This window comes from Tyto alba, unplaced genomic scaffold, assembly GCF_018691265.1.
Source record: "Tyto alba isolate M040663 unplaced genomic scaffold, T.alba_DEE_v4.0 Super-Scaffold_16, whole genome shotgun sequence".
Classification (NCBI taxonomy): domain Eukaryota; kingdom Metazoa; phylum Chordata; class Aves; order Strigiformes; family Tytonidae; genus Tyto; species Tyto alba.
Window position 1 is genome coordinate 738,682 of NW_024881278.1, and position 18,333 is coordinate 757,014.

The window sequence follows — 18,333 nt, forward strand, 5'->3', positions numbered from 1 at the left end:
GTTTTATTGTTCGCCTGAGCAAAAATCCACTGGGATTAGTTCATTTAATCCATGCAGAATGGAAGAAAGGCAGAATTGCCACTTTTATATGTATTGTCTGATTTGCTGATACTAGGGCTTTAAAACCTGTCATTATTGGTGAAACCATGATGCGGTTGTTCTTGAATTAGCATTTGTCATTTGTTTTTTAATATTCCACTGATGATCTGGGTCTTCTTTCATAAACCCTTCAAACAGATGCTTTATTTGAAAAAAAAACACCTAAACCAAGAAACTTGCCCATAGCCAAATTCAAGAGCTCTTCTGTGTCCTCTTCTTTTTAAGCCATTATCTTAAGAGAATAGTTCCTTTCTATACCTCATGTAAAGGTCACTTTTTCAACATTTAGAACCACACTGTGTGGATTTTAGTCAGTCAGTTTTAATACTGATCGATCATTTAGTCGTGCATATAGCCATTAGCTCTCTCATAATTGTTTTCAATGTAAAATCTTGTTTTTTATACTCAGCATCTCGCTTGACTAAAGTCAGCTATAAACAACTGGAGATTACACAAAAACAGACAGCTTAGCCCTCAAGAGATTGCTAGGTTGTATGATAAGTGAAAAAATATGTTATCAGCTAGAAGACTGAAGTTTAGAAAAGATACCAAGGAAGTGAAAGGTCTCTTATTTTCTTTTTCCCCTTGTTTGTTTTTTTCTTGTTTACTTTGAAGTCCTCTTGCACAAACTAAATAATAAAACTTTGAAGTCTTTCAGTGAATTGCCCAGGGGCCTAAATAATTCAATTCAGAATGTTTTTATGAATGTTGAGGCAGAAGAAGATCTTAAGATACATGGTGGTGTGTTAAATGTTTCAGGCTATTTATTTGAGTTTACGCTTCACAGTACACAATGTCTTAAGCACTATAATAAGCATATGAATTGTATATGTTTTTTATTGTTTATCTAGATACCTTTATGTGATGATGTGTTCTGGTTCACATCAATGTTAACTCTCTGAAAACATTTAAATGCAATATTAATTTGAAGTGTTCTATGAGTGTAAGTCCCTCGTAACTGGATACATTTTTTTTTTTCAGTTTGAATAATATATTAGTTCAAATTATTTCATCTACGGGGACGACCCCCCAAACAATAATTTGAAGTTAATTTATACTGGAATAATGCATACATGTTTTGTCTTCACTGGCAGAGGTTTATGGCTATAGAATGAACATAAAGCAACTTTGCAGTCATCACTGAGGCAACGGGATGTATCGCTCACAAGTGGCAAGGTGCAGTTCAGTGTACTTGCTGGTGGATGCATCATGTGGCTGGATAAGTTTATAGCTATAGGAAGTGATATCTTTTGATAGTAGGATGTTTACAAATCAAGAGATAAGTTTTGTTCCTTCAGCATAATTCTGATTTTTGTGGTTAAATTGATTTTCCATAGATGCAAAAGCTCTCCTATATCCATCAGCCATCTCCCATCCACTTTCCCTCAGGATGCAAGATTGTTTTGCTGCTAATCAAAAGAAACAGATGGCTTCTGGTAGTGCTGCAAAAAGTACTCTAAAATAAAGTAACAATTCAGCCTGCTTTACTCCAGCCTAAGCCTCAGCATTTGTCATCTCTAGTTTTCTCTTTTAACCTCCAGGATGGAATAAAGTAGTTGTAACATTATACTTCAATTTACATATACGTAATTGTAGCATAAGTGGTAGAATTCCAACTTTGCATAATTTCCCCTGCTTTTGCAGGAACTTCTTTTCTTATATTCTTTAATTTTCAAGTAGCCTCTAGAAAAAAACAATTACCTTTAGAGCATAAAGTTGTAATGGAAATGGGGAGGATTATTACTGTGTTATTAATCTGATCTCAGCTAAGTAAGAAGTGGCAAGTGTGTTCTGCAGATGACTTTGTTATAATACAGTTTAATTTGACTAAGTGATAAATATTGCAAGAAGTGCTTCTTATTTTATACTAGATGCCTTGGGCATTTTCAGTCAAAAATACAGTATCCAGTTTTACATATTCTGTTCTGTGCATAAATCTGGCTGGTGTATGAAATTTGTTAAAGTGAGGAGTTTCCATTTCAAAAGATTATTTATTAGATATATAGAAAATAAATACTAGATGTTTTATTTTCCAAATAAATTTTTATAAATATATGTTCAAATGAAAGGAATGACTGGAAAATAAGATTTATATATATAGTACACAATTTAAAGATTTTTCTTATGGAAATGTTTTGCTATATCATTGGTTTAGGTTGTCTTTGTTTTTTTTTGGACTAGTGCTGTATTTTGAGTTTTCAGTTCCTCCCCTTCCCCTCCGCTCCCCCCTCATTTATTCATTTATTTACAGAGTTCTGTAATGAGGGAAGTTTATTCAAATGATCTTAAGAGATAGGATAAATCTTATGAATTAGTATTTCATGTGCTGAGTTAGATACCTTTTGCATTGGAATTTATCAAAGTTCTTTTATTTATCTTAATACTGCTGTTGTAACATGGTTTTCAGCTGTCTCTTTCTATATAAATATGCTTAAAGAACAATTATGATTTTTATATCTTCATAAATATCAATACCTACGATCTTACATACATGTATCCCAGTGTAAGTACAGTATTTCCCATCAGAACTGTGGGAATTGACTCTAAAACAAAGCAAATTACATTTTAATGTCCGTTTCTAGCCTGGACCAGGAAATTCAGCAGCTGAAGCAAAAAATATACGAGGGTGATGGTGGTCAGAAGGGAAATTACGGAACATTAGAAGAGAGACTCTCCCATACCACTTCCTCTACCAGCCCAACAAAGCCACAGCCACCTGCTGTGCGGCTAGTTGATGATAGGTAGGTAACCTGCATTTCTGCAATGTTGTGGTAGGAATGCAAACAATAGCTTTAGAAAAGAAATATTTTGAAAGAATGTTCTGTCAGGGTTGGATTTTAATTAAATACTGTATTTGTACTTAAAGACTAGTCGGGAAATAAAATTAGTTTGCTGTATTTTACTTTAAATAACCAACAGCTTAATCAGTTGCTCCTGTACAATTTGTTTTAGAATAGAGGGTTGGGAAACTCTAGGCTAAAAGGTATTTAAATTGGTTTTGTGTTTACAGTTACTTGTCTGTGTGGTATTGCTTTATATACTCTTCAAGCACCAAAGTAAATGAAATTGTCTTAAGCCTTTTTCAATAGGGCAGCTGCCTCATATCACTTAAAATCTATTCTGTCTCTGTTCTTTTCACATGCAGTTGTTAGTATCAAATCTTGGAACCTTCCTTGTGTTAGAAGACCAAACCTTTGTTAGCCCAAGTTGCTGATGCAAACCATTAAGTAACTAAAGATGCAACTCCAGCCTTCTATTTCTTCTTCATTGCTCTTACCCTTACTGCCACTTGTACGTAGAGCTGGATGCATAGCGGTGGCTTAACCTCTGGCCCATTAAATTGTCTAATTGTGATAACAAATTGTTAATCTTTGCCCTTTAAATGAACACTTGCTCAAAAGTCCATGTTCCTTAAGGAGTGATACAACTGGTCTAACATTAAGCCTGCCAGTTGAGAGCTGTGCAGTACGTAAGGTTCAAAAGCATTTCAAAGAGCCCTCTAGCCTGTCTTGATTTTTATCTAAGAATATACATCTATACTTGTTTCTTTTCCACTCTTCTATATCTTGAAGGATAAATGCCTTTATTGAACAAGAAGTGCAGAGGAGGCTCCAGAATATTCATCATAAAGCTGAGGATAATGATGTTAGCCTATCCTGGTGTACAGAAAGTTTAAAGGTGAGCAGAGATAGGTAGGAAATCCTGACCTTCAATGCACTGTATGTAACCAGTGATTTCGTTTTGTTGTTCAATAATTTTACTGCTTTCCTATGTTTACCTAATTTTAATTTACCAAAAAAGTAAACTGTAAGTCAGGAATATCAGGGAATATCGGTTTTAGATTTTGATAGTCTTTTTTTTCCAGTGGCTGTTTTATATTGTATTCAATTTTTTTTTTTTTTTTTCAGGGAAGAGTCTGTAAATGGCAATAGAAAACTTGCAGATAAAATAAAAATCTTGATTTTATGTGTGTTTAATACAATGATAAATTTCCATCCAGAAGAATGGTAGTTGCAAACTAATGCTCATTTAAAAACTGGTGATCTAATTAATCCAAAGACTGTGTTGATTGACTTCTAAGCCAGTGGTTTAATAAATATCAAGAAGAATAGTTTTTTTTGGCTACTAAAAAGAATGTCTTTTCCTGTGAATACTTTGAAACGAACTTAAACAAGAAAGGCACTCTTTTTAATAATTACCTGTGCCTTTTTTTGTTCTTAGGATAATGAGAGGCTTAATAATGGCACTGTTCAACGCAAGCTGAAGTATGAGGTAGGTCATAATTTGTCAGAATGAAATGGTTGTCTTAAATTGTAGCATGCCCTGTAATTAAATTTCTTAATGTTTAGCTGCATAATTAGAATTTTGAATTCACAGCAAGATTAATGGCTAATAGAGACAGTAATGCATCTTGCCAGCTGGAATTAAAGTGATTTTTTTTCAGAATGGGCATAGCTTTTTGCTTATTTGAAAGGTGTTGTGCTATTGTATATCTTTCTTCCTTGTCTTGTCATGATTTTTAATTTGGAACAGTATCCCTTTCCTGATTTTTAGACGATAAAAGTTTTTAATGAAGAGTGATTGTTTGAATTCAGAATACCACTTCACATGTTTGACTCGCAATGGACTACTGTAAGAGTGTCTATATTGCTAGCAAGTAGCATCAGGCAAATTTACCTAGGTTATGCCAGATTCATACATGTATTTTTAAACTGAGGCTTAGACCCCTCCTGATGTATTTGGTTGCCTAACTTTTTATTGAAACATGGTTAATTGCTTGTCTTGGCGAGTACCTTTATGGTGAATACCTTTATGGATTTAAATCTTAATAGTAGGAGGGCAGCAACGCCTCTAATTTGGACTTTTTTGGACTGTTATTTATAAACTATGTTGGACTTCTTACACTAACTTGGATAGTATAGGATTACATTTTTGTGCATGTGTGGAAGAGCACTAGAGGGCTTATAAATTTCTGCACTGCCCTTTGACTTCTTGCAGTTTTCAAGTAAAGCAAATATAAACGAAGTGAAATGGATACTGTACAAAGAAGAAGCAGTGGTGGGCTGGGAAGATCAACCATTCCTGAATCAAACCTCAATCACTTCTGTTGGATTTTCTCTCTCTAATTTTGAGAGATTGTACAATGCTGGTACCAATTTTGAATGACTGTAGAAATGATCAAAATCAATCCTCAGTTTAAGAAATGTTCAAATCAGAAGGTTTTATAAAGACATTTCTATTTTCTTCTTTTGAAATTTTTAACAGAAAAGTCAACAGTGGCAGCCACATTATGACTTTCCATTTGTGTCTAAAGATGACAGTTGTGCTTCTGAGTTGTGTGGACAAAACGCAGGACTAAGAGACCATAAAAGACAGAAGGAGTATACAGAGATGTGGGAATTATTTTCCAGTTCTGGAAGAATCTCCTCCCCTTTTAAATCAGAGAATGCATTTGAGAATGAAAGGAGTAATTCAGAACAGGAGAGCTTTGCTTGTCACTGTGACATTGAAAGTAGTTTAATTCACTCTAAAAATATTAATACTTTAAGCAGTAAGAATGTTCGTTATCAGAATGTTTTACCTACTTCTTTACAAAGTCATGACTTAAACCACGTGCCTTACTCACTCTGCAAGGTTGAAAGTTTCAATCATTTTGACGATAAAATAATTACTTCTCTGGACTGTGACAGCTCAAGAACTGAATCTGATTGTTTCCACTTGAAACAGCTGTCTCCTGTAGGATCCTTAATGGGTGCTAATGAGCAGGCTGGCTTTAACAGCATATCGTGCCTTCTCTTTTCTCAGTCTAATGTTCACTCTGAAATAATAACTTCTAAAGAAAACAACTCATTTAAGGCAGTGGACGCAACAATCGAAGACCAGTCCAGCAATTCTCAGCTTCCAACACGAAAAGCCTCTGATTCAATTTCTTTTAAGTCAGTAGCTCCTCGTTCTGTTGTGAGCCCAGAACACACCTATGGTTTGGGATATCTTTTCAGTAAGCTTTCCTGCCTTAACAAAGATACCAGTAGTCAGCTGCTCAAGAGTATGGTGGCTTCTAAACAAACCAAGGAGTTGGGAAGTTTGTGTGAGAGAAGTGAGGGTTGTGCACAAGTGGTATCGTTAATAAAAAATCTGCCATTTATAAGAAACTTGCAAATAAATGTATTCAAGTCAGATATAAATCAAGACATGCCCCACTCTACTGATGATGCCAAAGCTCATACTGGAAATGTCGTTCAGCCTGAAGCCCCTGGGCAAGAGGCTACCACGATGTGTGTAAGCACAGAAATCTCCGATGCCTGTGCAAGAAGGCCCTCTGAAAGCTTTGCATGCTGTTGCAAAAATGAAGAGCTAGAAAACAGTCTTATGTTAAGACAGAAATTTGTGCATTTTCCTGATGTCTTTTTGAAGCTTCAGGTCTGTTCTCTGGAAAAAGTACTGGAATTTATGACTTGCGCCTTACCTCAAATTTGTATCAGAATGGAGGAGTTGAAAGGTATATACTGGCTTGCTGTTGGCAGTTGCAGAAAACCTGGTCCAGAACCTGCTTGCTTGCTTTTGTTCAGCTCCATCCTGTATGTTGTTGTTTTTTCAGTTGAACAAGAGGTCTGCCAGAGTTCCTTGGCAATGTTTCATGAGGTTCCCATTGTCACTATAAAGGAGATTCAAATCGGCTTTGCTGGACAGAATATTAGTCTTCTGTGTTCTGCCGAAGATGGTTTACTCACAATGTTTACCTATAACAAACACTTCACTCAAAGAATTTGCCATGACATAATGAATGTTTTAATTTCTACAATTGATGATGCTGTTTATTTAAATCACCAGCTCTTGAAAGATGATTTGATGCAGATTTCACTTGACTGGACATCAGAAGTAAACGAGTTAGTTTTTTCAAATGGAGTACGATTGTCCTGTAAATTTAGGACTGAATTAGCTGATCTGGTTTACTTACTCCATGAAAATATGGGAAGTATTAAACCTTCATTAGGTGACATTCATGTACTGCTGTATACCTCGGTGAAAGTAGACGGTGCTAAGCAGACTGCGTATAGAGCTCTTGTTCTTACAACTACTCATATAGGTCTCTTAAGGGAAAATACCATCTTTTATCCTGCATCTGACTTTCGGGATGCTTCATGCCAGGAATCACAATTTGACAGCCTTCAGTTGTACAGTTTGAATGATATCCGATGTATAGTTTTGCCAGACAAAGAGAATTTCACAAAAATTGAGCTTGTGTTTTCTAGAAGGAGCAAGGTTGGATCTGATTCAGGAACTGGTTTTTCTAAATACTGTGAAAAAGAAATAAATACTCAACTGACAGCCATCCCATCAATTCTTCAAAGCTGTTTGCATATCCCTTTGGAAAACTGGAAATTAACATTCAGTTCAAGTGAAGAAGCCATTTGGCTAATTATGCATCTGACTAGGTGTTGAAATCCAAATACATTTAGATACATTCAAAATAAGAGACTAATGAATATTGATTTTTTTTTTTTTTTTTTTTTTTTTGTTAATCAATAGGCAAAAGAGTCCTTTGAGACTTTAAGGGAATACCATAGGGTGTGTACACACATCTTAGCAAAAATCATTATTACTTGAGTGCTTAGTTTTTGTTGATCTCTGATATGCCGTACATACATTTCCTTGGGAAAGTGAGGAAATGAGATATTTCTTTCTTATATGGTAGGTGGATCAAAACTACAATTACAGCTGTGTCTTCAGATTTCCATTTTGGCTGTGTTTTCTGGCTCCCTCTATCCACTATCTATCTTCATTAATGTCTTCTCCATCACTCCTTCATTGCCTTTCCTTAGTCTTTCTGAGTATCTGTGTTTTTCATGCTTCTCATTTATTTCATGCCCTTCATCTCAGTATTTCAAAATGTCTGCAATATGATTTTTTAATCTTACCTTCACTGTATGCTCTTAATACTAAGGATGTTTGTAGTTTTTATACTTCAAATTTTGGGAAGAATAGCACTGACAATTCTTTTCTGTTCCAGACTTTTGCGTTTAAGGATTATTGCACACTTGCATTAAAGTTTGTCAAAAATGCAAAAGGAGTTGTGTTTGGCTTACTCTAAGTGTGTTGGCTAAGTTACCAGGAGTTGATGGGTTTGCCATATCTCTTTTTCTCCTGGGTTTGCCCCCTTTGCCTAGGGCTAAGAGAGTGTAGGCTATGTGGAAGCAGTGAAACAGAACAAGACAAATGGAGAGAACATCCACTACTCCTTTTAGATTTTCCCCCTCCCCTCCTCTTCCTGCAGGGAAACAATGCGTGGCTTTAAGACATTCCTATTTATTTTGTCCAAATAGTTAACTTGTACTCCTCCACAATAGAATAAGCATTTATATTCCCTTGATGCAAGTGTTTAAGGAAAATGTCATATGAAAATGTACCTGGTTAAATGGTATAAACAGACGTTGGTTGTGCTTTAAATAGCATTTTGACCTTTGGTCATGCTGCTATACCTGTGGTAAGACAGAAGTTTTGGGATTTGTTGTCTGTGTACATGTTTATTGTGCTGTTAAATGGATAGGTTGCAACTGGGGATACTGACTGATGGATGGAGCAAATTTTAACTTGATGTAATGTGCCTGGCCTGACTTTCCTCTTTTTCTGTTTGCTTACTAATAGGGTTGTTGTTGCTGTGAGATTGCATCTCTTGCAGTCTCTTTAATATTACATTCCAAGAAATAATGGAACTGTTGAACATTAGTAAAAGATTTCCATTAGTCACGGCTTTATTTAGCTTAGTACAAGGTTATTCTTTACTTGTTATGCCTGTCAGGTGTTCAAATAAGAAATAAGCTGTTGTCTCCCATCTTTTGTTTCTTCTCTTGTAAAGGGAGCTGAATACCTTTTGAGTCCTGTTGCTTGAATGTGCCATCTGCCTTGTTTGGGAAAGATGGTCCTTGGCAGAAAAAACAGTGGTATCTAATCTGAAATTCTAAATTCAGTAAGCATATTGCCAGTAGAGGTGCAATCTTCTACTAGACAGAGTTAGACTTCATTCTCTCTACTAGTATAAGAACATTTCCCATTTGTTCTTACCATATGTTAAGACATGATAATGTATCTCACATGGGATTTAAAAAGAAATAACTCGCATTGGATGAGGAAGTTATGTCTGGAAGGATGAATGCTGGTTTGGATAAAGAATTGTGGGGTTTTTAATCATAACAAAACTTTCTAATGCCTTAAGGAAGTCCAAAGATGAGCAAAAGGTGTCACATTATTTTGAGGTACGGTTTTTGTTTTTAACAAAAGAAGTGCACACAAATATCGCACAGAACGTGGAGCAGACAGAGTGGTGATGAGTTGGAGCGTAACCTTGTGTCAGTCTGGTTCGAGAGTAGCTCCCTCATTGACATCACCAAGGCATTTCTTGTGAGCCTTGCTGAAAGTTAACACTGAGCGGCACTATCTGGGAGGACTGTTTTAATCAAGGCTGTTAAAGCTCAGCAATTTCTGCAACTAATTCCTTTTCAGATTATATCCCGAAGTTAACTGTTTGTGCATGTTGTGTTCCTGATAGCATGGTTTCCTTCTTTTGTGTTTATTTTCAAATCTAACTCAGTGAATGTTCTGCACTTTTATGAAAAATGACTTAACAGCAATATCTTTTATTCTACTGTAAGTTAAACATAACATAATGGTCGATGGTTATGAATATCATAACATTATTTAATGTATTGGGGTGCATTTTTCACAACACTTTGTGTTTTAGATTATTTTCCTCTCTGACTCTTAGCTGTTTGTAATAGTTCTCTGAAAATGACTGCTAATAAATTACATGTTGACAGAGGTGGCTTTAAGAGTTACTTTATGGTTTTATTGCTGTTTTAAAACAGATGATATTGTTGCCATGACAATGAACTCTTTCCCGCAAGGAAAGAATTGCTTAGATTTCTATGCTCCAGAAATGAATTTCAGTTGAAAAGCCAGTAACATAAGGAGAAGAGAATGAAGGCCAAAATGGAATAGGAGAAAATATTTGTTGTATAAACAAAGGTCACTAAAAATATTTTTCCATTCAAACACAATTTTTTTTTGTATTTTCACTGAAAAAAAGAAAGTTTGTGGAAAACACTTTCTTGATAAAGTCAGTTAATTGGAACTAAAAGTCACATCCTTTGTGTTTTATTTTTCACTGTTCTTAATGCTAACATTAAGGGAAATTACATTAGCATTTATAACTGACTGTTAATGAAATAACAGCCTTCCCTTCCCAAGAGCCAGATGAGGATGCCAACAGGCTCTCTGTAACAGGCAGCATTCAGAGAGGCTTTATGAACAAGTTGCAGACTTTTCTTCAGCTCCTACACAGTATCACATGTACTAGAAGTTACTAGGAATTGCTAGAAAGAAGCCAAGTGTTGGTGAGAAGCATGAGCCGTATTCACGTTTGGAGATACATTGGTCAAGACTGAAGAATTCTGACCAAGCAACATGTCTCATGGTAGTTGCTAAAAGATTGAAAATGAATGTTGGGAATACAGTTACAGAGCAAGTGATGGATAGCATCACTAAATACAAACATATAACATGGTCTTAACTTCAAAGTGTTAGTTTTTCAATCTTTTTTGTTATTGTTAACTTACATTTGTCATGGCGCTGTTATTTTTTAAGTACAAGTTTATTGAAGTTTCCAGACCAAATACGCTCAACTGAGATAGTGGAGGACTTCTTAAAAGACAGTTTCTTATTCACTGTAAATGCTTATGCTACTTTTGGACACAGTCGTTGCAAAACATTAACTTTTTCAGTTGCAAAAATACTTTATTTTTGACATAACTTCAGAGTTACAGATTCCATCTGGCTCTTAGTCAGAGGAATGTGCCCTCACTACAAATGCCTTTATATATTGTTTTGTCCAGACCACGCAAATTTATCATAGTCAAATTTTCTGTTAGATATGCTTTAAAGAAAATAGTAGGAAACTTCTGACAGTGGATTGCTATGTTATCTATACCTGATTTAATTATAAAATGAGTTTGGATTTTTAAATCTAAGAGCTTTCGGAATTGCCTAAATCCTCTGCAGCTTTGCATGATATTGTGAAGAGTTTTGTTATATAAAGACATACAAAAAATTTAGCTGACTGTGAAGGCTTGATTCATATATTTTTTTAATTTTTTTTTTTAGAGGGTTAATACAAAGTCTTCTCTCTTCCTTATTTTTGATATCTAAGCTGAAAATGCCTTTTCAGAGAAAAAGCAGTATTTTTGAAGATGCTTCACCTTAAATTTTTCGTGCATAACAAAATGCTAGCGCTTGCTTATAAAAGGAGCCCCACTTTGTTTTCGAATAATTCCTTCATTTTAGAAATAATTGCTGCCTCCTCCGAGCTCTTTTTCCCTGCTTTTCCGGCCAAGAACATTTTCTCATTTTTAGTGAAGTTCTTTTCTTTTTTTCCTTATGTAGTGATTTTGGTTTTCCTTTGTTCTCCCTATTTGGTATGCACATGAAAGCGGATGGTCTGTCGTTCACTGGGAGCAAATCCAGACGACCTAAAGGACCCAGTTAAAATTAGTATTCCACGCTATGTCCTGTGTGGGCAGGGAAAGGATGAACACTATGAGTTTGAAATAAAGGTAAGTGCTTTTCAGTTGCTTCTCTGTAATGTTTGGAGTCTCTGTACACATGTTGCTTGCATTTGTACAACAGTAGCATCATAGTAACAATAATAATAGTAAAATATCTTTTGTTTAAAACCGAGTAGTTCCTAGTTTGCTCTGTCCAGCCGTCGGTGTTCACTGTGACAGTATCACAGTTAGCAAAGATGAAGGCGGCAGCTGGAAATGCAGCTGAGAATCTGCACGCTCCAGAAATCACCTTACTAACCCCAATGAAATGGTTCTGTCCCACTAAGTGCAATGTTTGGTTCTCTTTCCGTTGCCTAAGTGGTCTCAGTACTGTTGCATGAGAGAGGTGGTGAGAAGGCATGCACAATATAGGACGCTGTAAAGACAGGTGTTTCCCAGTTGGATCGATCATACAGAGGAGATTGGCGGTCAGACTCTTGGAGTGAGCAGTTCCAGATCCAGTGTCAAATAATTCAGTTGAAAGTGTTGCAGAGATGAGGATTAAATGCATGTTGGCTATAGGAAAGCCCTTTATTGAGATGCAAGTGTCAGGTATAGCAGATGATTAGATTTGAAATGTTTACCTGTAATAATGAAAGTGTAGTTAAAGTATTTTGCACGTAGCCCCAACAAAAGCTTGATTCATTTTGGGCTTTCTTTGTTGTTCTGATTCTTCCCACTGGGTATTCCCAAGGTCTTGCTTCTCCAAACTCTTATCTGCTTCCTCTCCATTCTAGTAGCTTCCTCTGTTGATAACCTGTGCAGAAATGCCAGAAAAAAATGCATATTCAGTATGTTTCCTCTGGTACTAAGCCAGTGTTTTTTCAAAGCCCAATGTGAAGTCTAATTAGAAATGTGCTCTCGGTGCATGTGAACATGTAGTATAACTGATGTACATGGCATCAGAGACAGAATTGGCAGCTGTCTTCACTGAATGCACTGCCAGATGCTTCGTTAGCTGGTGTAAGTTGCTGGAGTGACCTGCCCTCACAGTGTACAGGACCATTTTTGAACTATGCTTACGTTCTCTTTTACAAAGGCCTTTATTAAGATGGGCAATCTTAGGTCTGTTTGATCTAATTAAATTTTCATCTCAAAACATGTTGCACAATTTGTGAATGGAATACATCCTTTTGCCTTATGAACTTTGAATTTCCTGGAGCCATTGAAAGCCCAGAGCCATGGAGACACTGAGAGAAGGGTAAGCATGTACAAAACTTCCCCAAGGATTCTTTCAGCCACCAACTATTTTCAGCACACAGGATTTACTAAACTGGGTGATGGTTAGTGAAGGTAAATACAGTAAAGAAGTGTTTTATCTTTTTAGTAAGTTGGTGGATTTCTTTTCCAAATATTCTCACATCATCCCTAAAACCCATGTAAGCAGCTGCAAGATCTTAGGGTGAAGGGACGGTTAAAGAGTATGTGCAGGAAGATTTGGACTTATCTGGAGGGAAATGCAATAGGACAAAAATGTTGCAAAGGGGTGGGTTTCATAACCAGGAGAGAACAAGAGGATATACCAATGAGAGACACAAATGCATATGGAACTAGGCTTCAGCAGTTCTTTTGCTTGTATTTTGCTTCTGTGAGAAGCGAGGCTTGCAACCTAACCTCAGTAATGGCATGGAAATAGCAGATGCGCTGGCTAAGAGTGGTGTGTATGGACTGGCTGTTCTCTTTTGTCGTACTTGCAGTACCATCTTTTCTACCTCTCCTGAGCCATTTCTAGGCTGCCTCTAAAAGAAACTGCTGCTTAAATAGCTGCTTTGATGAAGTTCAAAGCAAAGAAATGGATGACATATGTGGTAGGGAACGGGCTATCACTTTAATAATTGTATTCTGTTGCTGTCAACTTCCATAGAGCACTAAATATTGAAGCTGCTATGGATCTTAGTTTGGCTGTCTTTGGGATGTTTCTTACAGTCATTCACTTACACAAATCGATCAACTGTTCATGCTCTGCCTCCAGGTCTCTGTATCTCATAGTGCACTGCTTTTGCTGTGGTCAGGATCTGCCTCCAAGCTAAAGTTCTTCCACAAACTTTTCTATTTCAAATCTTTCCCCTGCAGAACTCCCTGCTCTAATTTCATCTGTATTAATCTTCAGCTCCTGTTACTTTTATTCGATGGGAAATCAGAATACGTGGTAGAGCGATTTTTTTTTTTTTTTTTTTTTTCCTTGACAATCAGGAAAGTAGGAAAACAGAGCAGAGAGGAGAGAACACGTACCTGTTTATTTCATCCCTTCTCAGTGGGTCAGGATACAACATCAGTTGTTGAAATAATTCCCTATTTCAGCCTTACTCTACTTATTCAAGTTTATTTTCAGGTGATCTCATACCAGAGTATGTGTAAGTTTTGGGGAAGGGCTGGGTGGTTTTAATCTCATGTCCTTTGCTAGCTCCCAAATAAGCTTTCTTCACCAAGGTTCCTCTTGCTTTTGGGAAAATGGATAGCTGACTGATTTGCATGTAGCAGCACTTTGAAATCTAACAAAGGGACAAGAGATGATTGAGTTGAATTGTTAAACCATTGAATCCTAGGTATCTCAGAAGTATTTTATTCATCAGATGTTCCTAGTCATTGTATTTGTAGTTAAATCCTGGCATACTGCTGTATATAGGAACAAATATAACAAATTTCTGTGTGTAACAACCTTTACCATTGCATATTGCAAAGAAATTTGTATATTTATTTCCTTTACATGCCAAAAGAGAGGGAATGAGTTCCACTTTTCTTGGCAGCATCATGGTCAGTTTGTAAGTCTTTCAACCCTAATGTACCATCCAAAAAGATTTTTTTTTAATGCAGGTTTGGCATCTTGTCCATGTGGATGTATATAACATTTGGGAATGGGCCAGCAATATGGTCTGTCTGTTCAGGTTCTTCCACTGGATAGATATCCTACTTTAAGATGTTTGAGTGACTCCCATGAGAAACTCACGGAGAGAGTTCAAAATAGAAACAAAACCATACTTCATTAGAGTTAAAATAGCACCTGCTTCTTTTGCAGCAAGAGATGTCACAGAGCTGCTTATGCTGATGTGCTGTTGAGTATTCTGTATGAATAGATACGTTTCCAAGAAAACTTCCATTTGAGTGACAGTTTTGTTTGTTGTCTTTGAAGAGATGGTGAAACAGTAGTAACTTAATCAAGTCTGAACATATTTATGTTAGAGCTGAATTAGAGTACCGGAAAACTATTCCTGTATTCTCCTCTTCCTTTCATGTTGTTGTGATACACGAGATACTCAGACAGGGCTGTGCTAGAAACAGCATGTGGGAAGAGCTTTTGCATCGATAAGACCACTGGCAGCTGTTCCAGACGGTGCCTGTGGCTGCAGGCGGGACAGCGGCAGGAGCAGCGAGGCGGCAGGGATGGGGGAAGTCCCGCTCGCACAGAGGCACACAGGGTTTCCCGACAGCAGGTGAGGGAAGCAGAGCCTGCAGTCAAGCACAGCCCTGCAGGGCCCTCTGACAAGAGGGAAAGCTGATAAGCCTGCTCACTTTTATTCAGCTTTCCCTTGTTCTTCTGAGTTCTCTTATTTTATCTATCCTGTTTGATATTCTTTCGAAACTGGCTGCTTCTTGTGTTTCAAAGCCTTTCAGTCGTCTTTGGCGAGTTCTATAGAGGAGAAGATCCAGACAGATGCACCCCGAAGCAGTACTGTTCTCTGGGACTGGTCACAGTTCTGTTCAGCCAAGTGCTGTGGTGGGCCTGCTCAAAATGTCTATGTTTCCAGTCAAAGTTTCATTCTGAGCTCAGCAAATTATTATAGAATTGGATTAAGGCAGAAGCAGTGCTCATTGATATGTAGTTCTTCAAGAGAACAATTCATGACCCATATCTACCTAAATTAGAAAAAAAAAAAAGCCCAATCTTCTCTCAAATCTATTGGTTTATTACCCTCGATAATAAATAAAAAAAGGTTCCAGGAAGTAGATCTGCATAAATCCCTTCTGCAAGTTTTTTAGCTTTTTGGATACTGTATTCATAGACAGTGTGAGGAACAGTTTCAGCAAGGTCCATCTAGAGAAATCTGAGTTTTCACAATCAGTGTAGCCAGTTTAACCAGCTCAGATAAGTAAGGTGGCCATGTTCTATTCTTTAGTTCTTTCTAATTGCTTCAGAATTAGGTGGATTTTTTTTTTTTTTCTCTGCAGAGGTTTTACTTTAATTTCCATGGGGCAGAGGGGGAACAAATTCTATGATGTTCTTTACAGTGAAATAAATTGAAAATGTCTGTTGGGTTATTTTCTGTCAGTCATCATGCAGAACAAGTTAAGGAGACAGGACTGTAGCATCTCCTTTCAAATTTACAAGTTTTACATAGGAAATGGTGTGCTTGAATAAAAGTCACAATTCTGAGGCAGGTCTAGAATCACGTAACTGCCTAGATAAGAATATTTTGAAAATCTGTCTTACAGATTTACTCAACCATTTATTTTTTTAATTAAGAAAAATTTTTAACTACTATATTAGTAAATTACAAGTAAACAGCTTTTCAAATTTGCCTTACTTGCTCCTGTTTCGAGGATCTGCATATGTCTGGGTCCCATACATACACAGCCTATATAGTCAGTCATACAGCTTTTTTAAGTGTGGGAAAAGAATCTCAGCCCAAACTGCCTGGATCAGCTGTAGAAGTAAAAGGTCCTGTTCTGAAAATGCTATTGCTATGTCAGGTGTGCTGTAATTCTCCTATTGATCCTAATAACATTATTGTTGAGCTTTGGGGACTGATTAATATTTGGTTTAGCTTTGAAATTCATTTTCCAGTAGTATCAGCAGTAACAGTAATTAAATTTTGCAATGTATTACCTCCTAGTCTCATTACAAGAATCGGTGTTGTGGTTTGAGCCTGGCTGGCAGACAAACACCATGCAGCCACTCTTTCCCCCTTCTCTTCTTGCAATGAAACGGGAGAAATGAGCCAGACTTGGGGTTCGAGATAGGATTGGGAGGGGCAGATCACCCATTATGGTCACAAGCAAAAGGCAGACTTGTTAGGGGAAGAAAAAAAGAACATAGATTTATTACAGACACTAACAACACGTAACAGAGTAGGACAGTGAGAAGCATTGCCACATCTTGAGAACACCTTCCCCCACCCCTCCCTTCTTCCCGGGCTCAGCTCTGCTCCCGATATCTCTACCTCCTCCCCCAGCGGCGCAGGGGCAGGGAATGGGGATGCTGGCAGTGCTGCCACTTCCCTTCTCTTCGGTGAGAGGAGTGTCCGGAACTTGTTCCTCCTGCTCCATCATGGTCCCCCTCTCACAGCAGACAGTCCTCCACAAACTTTCTCTGACGTGAGTCCCTCCCACGGCTGCAGCCCTTCCCGAGCTGCTCCAGCGTGGGACTCCCCCGCATGCTGCAATCCTCCCAGCACTGAATTACAGCAGCGGGGCTGCCTTTTCCCATGAGACCCCGGCCTTCTCCGGGCACAGTCATATTGGTTGACCAAGAGAGGCCCCTCACAGGCCATAAATCAGTGTCTGCTCCACCGTAGCTCTCCATGGGTGGCAGGGGGGGCCGCCCTGCCATCTCCCCACAGGATACAGGGGGGTCTCTGCTCCGGCACACCTCCCCCCTCCTTTCTTCCTCCGTTCCTCCACTGACCTTGGTGTTCATGCAGCTGCAGCAACTCTTCCTCACAAGTCCCACTGCTCCTCACCACGTCCCTTCTTAAATACGTTATCGCAGAGACGCAGCTGATGGGCTCAGTTTTGGTGCAGAGGTGGAGCTGACTTGGAGCTGGAGAAGCTTTGAGAAGCTTCTCCCAGGGGGGCTGCTCCTATAGCCCCCTCCCCTGCTATCAAAAAACCCCACTGCTCACTCAACCCAGGACAATTAGGAAAGCAAATGCAGAGGATGACAGGGACCGAGTCAGGTAAAGCCAAGCTTTCAGGGAATGCTCTAGGGAAAACCTTCACTTCTTAGGCAGCACTGGTATATGGCTTTGCTGTTTTCCTTCCTGTCCATCTGTAACAAGTTGTTTATTAACCTTTGTAGAAGAAAGCTAATAAATAATTGGCTGCAGGCAATTTGATTTGTGTAAGTTTGGTACCACCTTATCACCTATACAGCTGTCAGATGCACAGCTAGCTATTGATTGGCAAGCTGACATACGTGCTCTTCCCCAGGCTGTGTAGCTGGAAGAGTCCTGGATGCTTTGTGTGAGGCTGCTCCACTAAAAGCATGATTCTGTGGAAACCCTATGGAAAAAAGAGGTCACTCTTGAATAAAGGTCATGTGCACATCAAATTATCACAGCAAGATTTCACAAAAATATTAACAGAATTAAAGCAAAAAGAAAGCAGGAATGAGTAGCATCTTTATTTTATGATTATCTATTGCACTCTAATACTTACTTGAACTTTAAAATCACAAAGCCATTTAAAGTAATTAATCGAGATAAGTGTAACATGCATATTCCTGAGTAGTAACTTTTAAAATTTATACCTGCCTAGACATGTTAAATCCATTCACATGATTTGTGAAGTTTGAGACACTGTTAACAATATATTGAGGGAATACAGTCCATCATGCAGATGTCCTAGTAGTTATCAAGCTTACTGATGACATGAAAGATGATTTTTATCAGAAATAATGAATTTGAATTGTGGACATGTG

At 37.7% G+C, this 18,333-nt stretch overlaps 1 protein-coding gene across 4 annotated transcripts in view; it reads left to right on the top strand.

Moving 5' to 3' along the window:
• Positions 1–18,333, top strand: part of KIF16B (kinesin family member 16B) — a 143,945-nt gene that overhangs the window by 82,303 nt on the left and 43,309 nt on the right. For 3 of the 4 annotated variants that reach the window (XM_042789553.1, XM_042789554.1, XM_032994769.2), the window contains 4 exons: positions 2,682–2,840; positions 3,672–3,777; positions 4,321–4,371; positions 11,583–11,705. In XM_042789553.1, the coding sequence (XP_042645487.1) occupies positions 2,682–2,840; positions 3,672–3,777; positions 4,321–4,371; positions 11,583–11,705 (439 nt within the window). Of the gene's footprint in view, positions 1–2,681; positions 2,841–3,671; positions 3,778–4,320; positions 4,372–11,535; positions 11,706–18,333 lie in introns of those variants that run through there. The other variant, XM_042789555.1, reaches the window with a different exon arrangement.